At 33.4% G+C, this 12,738-nt stretch overlaps 1 protein-coding gene across 2 annotated transcripts in view; it reads right to left on the bottom strand.

The window, feature by feature from the left end:
* Nucleotides 1-12,738, bottom strand: part of LOC130892713 (EF-hand domain-containing family member C2-like) — a 63,994-nt gene that overhangs the window by 27,401 nt on the left and 23,855 nt on the right. For both annotated transcript variants that reach the window (XM_057798279.1, XM_057798278.1), the window contains exons 3-8: nucleotides 12,494-12,670; nucleotides 12,288-12,438; nucleotides 11,920-12,221; nucleotides 11,162-11,486; nucleotides 3,731-4,004; nucleotides 3,269-3,411 (exon numbers count right to left, since the gene is read on the bottom strand). In XM_057798279.1, coding sequence (XP_057654262.1) covers nucleotides 3,269-3,411; nucleotides 3,731-4,004; nucleotides 11,162-11,486; nucleotides 11,920-12,221; nucleotides 12,288-12,438; nucleotides 12,494-12,583 — 1,285 coding nt within the window. In that variant the 5' untranslated portion in view covers nucleotides 12,584-12,670. The remainder of the gene's footprint in view (nucleotides 1-3,268; nucleotides 3,412-3,730; nucleotides 4,005-11,161; nucleotides 11,487-11,919; nucleotides 12,222-12,287; nucleotides 12,439-12,493; nucleotides 12,671-12,738) is intronic.

Raw genomic sequence — 12,738 nt, forward strand, 5'->3', positions numbered from 1 at the left:
TAAGATTAGTAATAAAATGGCAACATTTACACCAACGAAAAGGTGTTCCAATAATTCTCCACTATCAGTGAATAAAAAACTTATTATTTTAAATGTTTGCATAAAATACGATTACCCGAAATTTACTGTACAAGAAACTGTCGACCGATGTTCCCGAATGACTGAAGTTGGAAAGTCCACCGTTTATAAATCATGAATCGTTGAAGATCTTCTTTCACCAAAATTTACAAACAAAATCCACTTCACTGTGAAATCTGTCTAAGATAATTCCAAAAAAGACGCCCTCTCATTGAATATAAGCAAATTCAACAATTCATATATTTCTTCCAAAAAAAAAAATTGAAATTTCATGTCGTTAATTACTTTCATTAGCATCAATTACAAATTTCCAGAAAATAGACTAATTTTAAGCAAGTAAAAAAATAATATCATGAAAATAATATGTAAATCAACCAAAATTATTACTTGTATTATCATTAAGAATTACTTTACAGTGAAAGAATATGGCTACGTATCTGTTTTGTTGTCTACCCTTAGACAACAGACAACGTGATCGACCTAGTACGAGCTCATTATTTTGTTATTCTTATTAATTTTCTCAGTTAACAATCGGTTAAGAGCCTCAAATGACACTATCACTAACTCGTTTTTGCAATACGGTCGTTCTATAATATATACGAGTCCTATAATTACAATGACATAACATTCTACTTATTTTATTACCGTATGTTGTACTATTAATAGATCAACAGATTTTGAAAGAAAATAGAAAATGTATAAAATAAATATAAGTTAGGTAGATGGAGGGGTCACACTACAGATACAATAAAGCTGAAATTATATATACACAAACTTTAATAATTTAGTTTATTCGTCTTTTTTGTCAGATATTTTGAAGGTTTTATGAATAGTTGTTTTATGAAAGCTTTGAAATCAGAGAGAATAAACGTTTATAAGTCGTAGATCCATCGAAACGTATAATAAGCTAATACTAGTACTGTTTTTTTTCAACCTCCGATCACTCCGTGCAGAAGCTACGCGGGCAGAAGAAATCGAGCATTCGCTGTAGGCGACTGCGTCTACACCCAGCCATTGTTGATACTCAGGTGTCAGTCGACGTTGTACTACAGCCACGTAAATATGCCTGACATTATTGATGCTTGAAGTGTGATTCGTTTTCTACAGGCTGAAGGCTGTAGAAAATCCGTCGGAGAATGAATCGTGTGTATGGATAAAACTTCATGAGTGATGTTGATGTGCGTAAATGGTGTCAAAAATTTTAAGATTGCCGTAATGATGTGCATGATGGAGGGGCCAAGGACGCAAATCAGATGTCCTGGTTCAACCATTTAACAGAATGGTTAAAGAAAACCGCACAATCGCCAATACTGATTTGTCTACGGTATATCCAAAAGTTTCAAGGTCTGTTTTGTACTCTATTGTTACTGAACGGTTAGGCTACATTGGCGGCAACTTTCTTTGAAGATAGTATTGGAAAGATTGTCCACAGATATGACAAATGTCTCCATCCCTTCGGTGATTATGTCTGAAAGTAACCGTAAGTTTACCAATTTTTTGGTTATACAATTATTGTTTTATATGAACTTCTCTTTTATTTATAGCCTATCGGAGATTGAAAAAAAAACATCCCTCGTACGTACTCCAAATTACCCCTAAAAATATTTCTCACACTGCAGTTAAATGATATTTATAAAACAATTAGGTAATAAAAAAGTAAGTTGTGTGTAAATTAGGTAATTCACCTATTCCTATATATATTTTAATAGGTTATAAGAATAGATGTATTGGCGATATAAAACTTTTTATAGATCTATTAAACAGAAAGCAGTATCAATCTATAAACAATGCGAACAACGGTACTTATAATAAATAAAATAATAATAATAATAAATGACTAACGTTTTTCTTGAAGCTCCAAAAAAACCACAATAAAGCTGTTGTTTGAAAGCTTGGGAATCAGGTAGAATAAACGTTTATAAAACATACATCGATCACCGAAATCTAATACGTATTCCTAATGACCCTTAACCCATTAGTGACTAAAACTGCAACTAAAGTTGCATGAATATTCAGAATTTTCGAAAAATAAAAAATTTCCAGTTTTTAAAGAAAATTTTAATGTTGAAAGGGTGAAGGTAAAAAATGTACAGGTGGTTTAGTTCATAGTGAAAGGGAGTTGTCTTTGGTAGCTTCCTTTTTGCCAGTTATCTGCTTCATTTAATTATGGGAAAAGGAAAGTTATTTTGTAGCAATGGTCTTTGTGGGAACATGTGACATGTAGAACTGTTTTTGTTTCTGCATGACTTAATCATAAGCGGGTTCCATTGTGATGCTGAATTGTTAACAATGAAAAAAGCAGGTCATCCGAAAGCCTATTACGAAGACAATTTTTTCTTAGTTTCATTATTGAAAACGTTTGTCCCCACAAATAGCTTGTACCAAACATAGCCATTATTTTCTGGGCGTGGGCAACTATATTTGGGTATTGTGTCCTAGATGAGGACTTATAAAATTCTAATTTGCTGGTGTTATAGTTGCTTCAAATGGGTAGCGCGTACGAAGACAGACGCACCTACTCGAGCTTCATTTTCGTTTTTTGCTCATATCCCCGTCCGCGCTCGCACATGTTGTTTTATGTGCGACGTGCACTGCCATTACTGCCAATTGAAGAGAATGTAATTTCTGATAATAAGAAAGCTGTACTTGATTTTTGTTTGATGACCGCGGGTCGTAGTTTCCCCATCCCTGGTCTATTATAATAAAATAGATCAAAGAAGCAAGTTTAAAGTTGAACAAAGCTTGTTGAGACTTGTGAATAAAGATATTTGCGAACGCACTCTATTTACTATAGGACGTTAAGAACTCATGGACCGCACTACGTTTATGCGCTGAATTCTATTTTTTGCAGTTTCAATATCAATGGATTTGGTGGTATTTCTTCAAGGAATACATATCGATTTTTAGTATTTTGGGGTTAACCTTGATTTGTGACGTTTCTATGAGTATTGATGGCAGCTTGTGTATGAGTGTGCTCTGGTATCAGCCAATTTTGTTTCTAGGTGCTGAGAAATTCCATTATTCATAGATCCTGATCTATGTTTTGATTGAATAATCTAGATATTTAATTTATAATCGATTTGTAGAAAAAAACGATGATGTTTTTCGAAATTTCAAGTGATTACAATATACAATCAACGCGCAACTTTATTTAATAATTATTATTAAAATTTGTTTGCTGCATAGTTACCTGAATTATTTTTGCCAATTTCATAAATAGACATGGTGTCATCCGTTAGGAAGTAACTAATTATGAAATGTCGATCACAATTTTCGGGAATCTTGGACCTCATCTTTGCTGCAAACCTTAGTATATGACTGTCCAAACCATTCCTACGAAATTGTGGCATAACAAAGGAAAGAAGCAAATAATTCCGGACATAATAAATACTTTACATAAAATAAACTATACACAATGAGCTAAAGTCAATTTTCCAAATTTCCAGAATATATAATCAGCAATCTTCTACTGCTATTCAGATTTCTTTGAGTTATTTTTTTATGGAAGTATGATTCCTGATACTTTGACTTCCGTCACTTATAAAAATAAATGCTACATTTTTACGAAAATTTATATATATATACTTACGGCTTGTGATCACAATATTCCACTATTTACACAGTTATAATTCCATAATTATTAAAGAAGTACCTGTCATACATTAGAAACTTCTTAAAATCCTTGAATGGAGCCTTTGGTTCTACCGTTATACAATTCTGAGCTGAGTCTTCATGTGTGCCGAAACCATTCCAAGGGGGTAGCTCACGCTCTTTTGGAGGAGGAATGATGTTGACCAATTTTCTAGTGTCCGGTATTTGCAGTGGCGTAAATTCGCTTATACCGTATTTTGCGGCATAATATTCTTTAGTAAATGAATCGCAATCAGTTAGAACGATCTGCCTTCCGTAGCAGTTGAGGACTGCACCTGATTTGAAAGATTTAATATAAATTTGGAAATAATAATTATATACTTTTTAATAAACAAAAAGAATAACTAGAGAGACATTATTCAGTTTTATTATCAAAATTCCGCGATCATAGAAAACACATTTATGAATATTTCCTGTAGGTATATCGAGAAAGTATTCGATACAGAAATAAAAGTATTTGTGGCAAATATTTAAATATTAAATATATTATTTAATATGTCTCTTATTTTATGCTCCATTAACGGATTACCTAATTTCTGTCTTATATTAATGTGACTGTGAAGAACAATAAATCTACCTATTCAACTTCTACTTACTATTGTATTTGTTAAGATTTATTGTAAACTGACCGTCCCCTGATGGAAGTCAACGTTTCACTCAAGCGGTTCAATATGTCCCTTAGACACTTAAAGTTCCATCAAATTTACTTATTTTATTGATGTAACGTGACGACGATAAATATAATTTATTGTAGCTTTTGTATACAATAGAATAAGTATTTAAGGGAGTAGAAACTTGTATAGATTGCCTTATATAGTCTTAACATCCAACGAGAGCAGTAGTCAGATTATTGAAACCACTTTATTTATATTTTATGTTAATAAATAGTTTTTCAAAGTTGTGAATTAAGTTATCTAACTTAAGAGTTTTCTAAAGGCTAATATTTTCAAAATAGGTGCTACTTTAGTAATGAAAAGCTAGTGCACAGTCAGCACTTACAGTTCCGGGACACCTGTCACCAAGAACGCGCGCAAAGGTGTATTTTAATTAGCATATTTAAACTGTTTTCTCAAAATTTGTTGAAAATGAGGAAATATAATATAAAACAAGAATCTAATAGTCAGGCAGTGAGTTACATTTCGCTGACCCTTGGTTCTGGAATTCAACAAATATTTTATTAAACTGATGATTTGTTTCTGATATCTCGTTAGGATTAGATCGTTAAGTTAATTTCTACCAGTAATAACTTCTTCTTTTTTCGTCATAATTAAAATGTTATACCACAAATTGTTTGAAGGATCATTTTTACTACAAAATTTGGTAAATATACTTGAAAATTATTTACTTCTTCTGAGATTTACTTATATATTAACTCCGTTTTTTATTTTTTTTCAACTATTGACTGTGATTTTGATAGATCACATCAACATGTCTAACCTCTCCTCACTACCTCAAAACTTAATAACCACTGCCCCTTCTACCTCCAAAAATCAACCTAACCCGAAAAATCCAAATATTCATTCTCCACCTTTATCATATGCTACAGCCACCTTAGCAAAATCTCCACCGCCTTCTGTGCCCTCACGAGATTAGGCCATCATTATGCCTTCTATCCTTAACACTGTACCATTAGACTACATTAAAGCAATAGTCCCCTCTAAAAATGTCTTTTTGCATCCAGAATATCACACGATCGCATATGCATTTATTTATCATCAACGAAATTCTGAAAACCAACCGAAGCATCGTAGTTAATTCCAATTTAATCCCTTTACGTCGGCTTATATCTCCAACCAAAAGAATACTCATTTTCAATGTTTGTCTATCCATTTCCCATTCCGTCATAGAGAAAGCACTACATGACTTAGGGTTATCACTCACCTCTACTATATTATTAGTCAAATGTGACTCACCTGATAATGAATACGCACTTCCTCAGCTTTCGCTCAATAACTTACGTATTACCAACCCACAATGATTTCAAACTTCGACTGTCATTAAGTACAACACACAGAATATTCATTTCTACCGACAAACTTGAAAGGCTTTCTCTGCAAACAGGCTGGACACACTGCTGATTTACGCCCTAACACTTCCATCCCTCAAGATCCTTCTCCCAAATCAAATGATTCGGTCACTCTCACCGCCTACTCTTTTGCTGACCCTACTACCACTACTAATACTTCAGTTATTCCCGTAGTATCCCATTTTCCCTCTCTAATTTCCTTTTCAAAAACTAGCGAAAAACTTTTTCCAGAATTTTTAACATTCAGCTCCAGAAACACTGCAAAAAAGAAGACAAAAAAATCTAAACTGAATAAAAACGATTCTCACTTCATAAGCCCTGAATCATTCTCCGTTATACATAAACTATTCGACGATTCTCCAGAATCATACGTTAATCAAAAAACGCTCTTAATAGGTTTAGACGTCACAAAACACAAGAAAACCTTATTGTACATAGAAGGCTTAAAGTTAAAGCTAAATTTATTGTCAAGCAAAGTACGAAATCTGCTTGGCAAAGTTATACTTCATCCCTTACCCACAATACAGATCCCAGTAAAGTTTGGAAAAAAATTGCACAAATCCAAGGCAAAAAAACTAATATCAAAATTCCTTCTTTATTATCTAACGATCTGCTTATCACCGACAGTCAAGAAATCTCTGACGCGCACTCGCACAACACCTTGAAGAAAATTTTAGCATCCATAATCCGGTATCCGATTTTCATAACTCACATATTCAAACCTCTTCCATACTCTACTAAATTCTCTCGATATTGAGTCTGTCAATGCCCCTTTCAATTTAATTGAACAAAAATTCGCGCTATCGTCCTGCAAAAATTCTGCTGCCGATCCTGATGTCCTCTATATATTTCTCAAAAAATTATCCGATTCGTCCCTCTTCAAGCTTCTTGATATCTATAACATTATTTGGAATACTCGCCAATTCCCTGATGCATGGCGCAACTCTACAATCATCCCAATTAAAAAAGCAGGTAAATCCACATCATCTCCTAAGTCTTTCCATCCAATCTCACTCACTTGCACTACTTGCAAACTTCTTGAAAAAATAATCAATAGATTCCAATGTTTCCTTGAAAAATACAAGCTCATTCTTGACGCACTATCGGGTTTTCGACGTGATAGATCGACACACAATAACCTTGTTCTCTTGCACACATATATCTCCCTCCTCTGCATTAAATAACCATCAGGACGTCATTGCAACTATTCTCGACATTGAAGGCGCTTTTGACTCTATATCCAAAAGTGCAATACTGAATAAACTCACTCAATACAATCTACATGATAACATATTCTGATGATCATATCATTCATCCATAATTTCCTAACTGATAGAATTTTCAGGGTTTCCGCAAACGGTAAGCTCTCCCTTCCTCATCCCCAAAATACTGGCATCCCTCAAGGTTCAGTATTAAGCTCTACTTTATTTATCCTCACAATAAATGAGCTATGTGACAACTTTCCATCTTCCGTAAAATATGTCCAATACGCTGATGACCTAATCATTTATTGCCATGGTAAATACGTCCCCTCTACATGTCAACTGCTCCAAAACGCAATAAATCTACTACAAGAGAGATCCCCCTACCTAGAATGATCATTTTCCTGAAACAAATCCATGCTGATAAAATTCTCTAGAAGAACATCTATTTACTTACCTCAAATTTTCATTGATAACTCCCCTCTACCTATTGTGAATCAGTGCGAAATCCTTGGTATGACTTTTGATTCTCGACTCAACTGGAATCACCATATTCATGATGTAAAAGGCATTTTCCTAAAGAGGCTGAACATAATTAAAACCCTTAGCCACCTTCAATGGGGCTCTAACGAAACTATACTGCTAAGAGTTTAGAGAGCTCTCATACGCTCAAAGCTTGACTATGGTGGTTTTATCTATATGTCCGCTTCCAAGTCTAAAACTGACTTATTGAACTCTGTACACAACACCGCTCTCGCCTTTGCCTTGGTGCCTTTAGCTCAAACCCTGCCGATAGGGTCAATGTTGAAGCTAATGAGCCACCTCTTTCCTTAAGACGACAATCTCTTCTCCTGTCATATGCTGCTAAAGTATATCCTAACCTTTCTAAATCCGTCCATTCGCTTCTTACCACCACGTCCGTACCTACTAGCAATTGTAAATTCAATCCCTCAATTGCTCGCACCTCTACTCCAAAATACCAACTTTTCTTTGACCTTTCCACTTTCTTTGCCTTCTTCTCCCCCTCGAATTATTAATATTCCCATAGTAGATACCTCACTTACCCTTTACAGTAAACATGAATCCCCTAGCGTCCTTCTAGAGAAAGCATCCTTAGAAATCTGTATAAAAAATCTTTCGACCTAATTCTCTATACGGATACCTCCAAAGCTGAGTCGATTGTACAGTCACTACAAAACACGAACTTTCGGCATACCCTCGACGTGTAGTGAACCATCCAATAGTCCAAAACATTCATGAAATCTACCAAACAATGGAGAACAGGGTTGCGACATTAGAAGTAACACAGCAAAAGGTAGCAGATTATACAGAATACAATTATACCAGTTTAGGAACATTGCGTCAAGTTTTGTCAGCATGTGGTTTTAAACACAAAAAACTGCATAAACGGATGGCAATAACTGAATCGTCAATGATCGTTCGATGGCGTCAAGATTATTTGCGTCAGATATAAGACTACCGAAGTTCTAATAGACACATAATTCATTATAACGCATTATAATAGTACACGCAGGAAGCAAAGACGGTTTCGTGCCAAAGCTTTATAATCTGTTAAAAAAAAACTGTGCAGCTGATTATCATGAAGATATGACAGCAGAATCATTTGAGAAGAGGTTTAATGAATACCTTTTACTTAAAATTCCACCACAGTCAATAGTCGTTATGAAGGACTCTTACCACTCGCAGCAAGATACCAAATAGTAGAAGTAACAAAGCTCAAATTTTAGCATTTATGCCTGAAAAACAATATTCCTATTCTTGTCAGCGATCGTGAAAAAAGCAGACAAAGAATTGCTTACTGTTATTAATGTTCTAAAGTTAGAGAAAATTTATTATACTGTCAAGCTGTGCAAATAACAGGGCTGTACTCTTCTCATACTACCTCCTTTCTATTGCATATTTAAACCTATAGAGGGCAAAAGTAAAATCAGAATTACCAAAATGTAATCATTCTCCAGAACTGAGTAAGGAAGTTGTAAAAGGTGGCCCAACTATAATGCACCATGTTAATTGTATCAAGTTTTTTGCCCAACTTAATTTGACATTTATTTGTTTCAGTGTTTGACGAATTCAACCATGGAGAGATACACAATTGAGCAGCGCATTAAGATTATTGAAGCCTTTTACGAAAATGGGCGATCAAGTCCTCAAGCACCACATTTGATTAACTAATTGGAGCTTAATGATTTCATAAGAAATTTAGATTGGCCCAAAAGAAAAGCTGAAGATCGATACTGGAACAAGGGAATTTGCTTAAGATGAGAGTTAAAGTTACCGTGTACCATAAACGTCACAATATATATATATATATATATATATATATATATATATATATATATATATATATATAAATATATATAGTGATTCTATTTCTAAAGAAAACGACTTAGTGTACTGTAATGACATTGAGATGTTAAAAGTGGATTAAGAATATGGTCAAACGAATGAAGACTCTTCATTGATTGCTCAAAGTCAAGTCTAAAAGCTGTAGTGCTCTATAACGAAAATAAATTTCCATCCCTACCTTTAGCTTGCGAAACTCATTTAAAAGAAACAGACATTATAAAACTAGTGTTAGAAAAAATAGAATACAGCAAACACCAATGGTTGAATGGAGTAGATTTCAAAGTTATTGATTTGATTTTAGAAGTACAAACTGGCTACACGAAATAATTTAATAAGAGTGGTACATCCGATAGATAGATGAACATTATGCAAGAGCAATATGGTACGTTCCTGGGCAAAAAATGTGGAAAATGATCCTTTAGTTAGTCTCTAAATGATAAAAAAGAAATAGAAGCGGATGGCGTTTTTTACTGAAAACTTTTTTGGCACCTACAGATCTCCTCAATATTCTAATCTAATCCAACAAATGTTGAATGCATATTATAAATTGGGATGTAATATGTCATTGAAGATACACCACTTTCCACCTAAAGTTTTTCTGGGAAATATGGACGCTTCAAATGACGATACTCCGGACTCCGAATATAGGAGACATGTGAAACGGTCTTTTTTTTAGTGTTGAAAATAAAACTGGAATATCATAAATACATTAGAAATTCTGAGCGATTATTACTTTCAGATGATACTGAAGACAACATATAAATATGATAAAGATAAATGCGGCTCTTCTGGCCAGTAAAGTTACCAAAATTTACATTTGAAAAGGATCCAATAATATTGGTTATTTAATCTACTTCTCTACCAAACGAAATTCAAGAAATGTTTCATAAACCTCTCTTCGGAAGTCTTCAAGCTCACTTGTCTTCACCGTATTGCATAGTTGTAGGTACATCTACAATTGATGTCAATAGATAGTTTATGAAAATCATACCTAGAAACATACGAACATGTAATAATATACTGGTTAACCATATTATCAGGATAGATTTGATTCAGAAATATAGGGCTTTTCATAAAAAAAAGATCATAAACCACGACAGGGCAGTTGTAGTATAAATAATTAAGAAAGTGAGTGAAGTTATTAAAATTTGGAATCCTCAGTTATATTTTGACGGTGATAAAAATTTTCGAAACGAAAGTTTTCCATACTTTCTTCTTACTCATTGGTAAACTCATTATTTTCTATAATTTAACGGATTTTCACATTTAGATCTAACATGTTTCTCTAAATTGACATGACATACTATAATGTCATAGTTTTTATTGAATTATTTTTGTCTTTCATCTTTAGTCTTTCTATTTCTAATCCATTCATCCATGTTTTATCTTTTATTATAAGTAACAGTTATCTCTTCATTGATTAATTTTTTTTGCGAATCTTCATGCTTGATAGCCTTAAGTGACGACCAGGAATACACTCTGTTAAATACTTAAAGTGTTGCGGAAATTTAATTAAGATGCAATTGAACTAGAGCAAATAACATTTCAACTATTGTTCATTCAACAAATTTTGAGTTTTGTTGACGAATTGCGTTAAAAAACCGAAAAATAGAATTTTTTAAAAAGCACAGCTCTATAAACTTTTGTGTCCGTTAATTTAAAAGAACTTATCGATAATTCGACAATTTTGAAAACGAGGTTTTTCGAATAAATACCTGAAATTAAGTTAATGTTTCAAATTCATATTACGCAGCTAGTATAACTCTTAATTAATTTAAACATTCCGGCAGTATGTAAGAAAAGAATCAAAAGTCCGTACATTACTTTAAACTCTTACCTATACTTAAGTCCCTTTCGCAATAATAATCAATTTTTTCTCTACCACAGTCAAGTGGATCTACAATGTATCGACGATTTCCTAATGCAGAACCGAGAACATTAAGTACTGTGTATGCCGAATCGTAGCCAGGTGTACTTAATTCCTTGTATAATTTTGGTAATTTCCCTCTGCGCAAAAACATGAAACTTGGTTCGCCACCAGCCTCTGATTGTAATTCTTTTATTTCTATGGTATCGTCAGCTAAGTAGTATCGAACTTCCAAATGATGCACATAACCGTATAATGTCTTCTGATCATCCCAGTAACCTTGGAAATGAAGAACCTGCACAAACATAAAATCGAAAGTAATTTTGCAGTAAAAACTCGTAGTATTATAATTTGATGAAAAAGACACTGTTTACACCACCACCACACCAACACTTACGCAGATCTAGGCAGACTAAGAGATCCGTTATTGTATCAAATAATAAATTGTTGGATGTATTTGGGAATATTGAAATTGCTAGATGTAAGAGTAGTTTATATAGGCACACAATGTCAATTCCTTACAGCCCACTCTATAGTTTAGTAGTCAAGGAATAAATATGAAAATTCCCGCCAAGAAGGTAAAATTTAGTATAAATTTTGAAGAATAGAATTCTGTTAGGTTCTCCTATTTTTTACGATATTGAAATTAGATTTAATTTTTCTTCGGTAGAGAACAGAATGTGAAGAAGTATGGTAAAAATAAGAGTGGAAAGTTTGCTAGTACACACCTTCTTGTCGTTAGCCAAGAATTTTCCCAATGCATCATGTGATTTTACAGGTTTCTTTGGTTGCATAGAGCCCATGTCTTGGGCTCTTATATTCATATAAGGATCAGCAGGAGTTTCAATTGGATCTGAAACACTGATTCCACATCGATTTAAAAATGTTCTAGTGAACTTATCACAATTTGTAATTTTGAATACTCTGCCGAAAAATTCGATTTCTCTGCCTATATTAAAATCGATTATATCGTAAAAGTTTTCATCCATCGGTGCGGGAAATCGAATTCTTTGTCGACTAATCAATGTACCTAGAAATTATTTATATGCTTAAATAGATTGAGATTCGATGCTACTGTTGTGAAAAATAATTATACCTTGTGTAATACCACTATTTTCAACTCGAGGCTCTACAACCTGTATCGTTCCATCTTCTAAAAATAAATAAATTTTTACTTTTCTTATCATAAACGGTGACCCCTTAACTTCTTGCAAGGTTTCTTGAAAATATGCATCAAAACAGAGAATCTAAAAAAATAGAGTATTATTTAAATGAAGTTTTCAAGTGATATATTTGTTACACCTTTTTATCAAACGCTATCCAGCCGGGTATCTCTACGGTTTCGCCTCGAGGATAGATAGATGGGTATTTATCAGATAACGGCCCAAACATATTTGGTTTAACCTTTTCTTTTAACGCTCTATTACCTTTTCCAATAAAATCAAATTTAGGGTCATTATGAAATTTTGTTCTTCCAATCTAAAAAAAAAACATCAAATAGATAAACTTAATCTAAATATATATATATATATATATATATATATATA

The sequence above is a fragment of the Diorhabda carinulata genome, chromosome 4 (assembly GCF_026250575.1).
Source record: "Diorhabda carinulata isolate Delta chromosome 4, icDioCari1.1, whole genome shotgun sequence".
In the NCBI taxonomy this organism is placed as follows: domain Eukaryota; kingdom Metazoa; phylum Arthropoda; class Insecta; order Coleoptera; family Chrysomelidae; genus Diorhabda; species Diorhabda carinulata.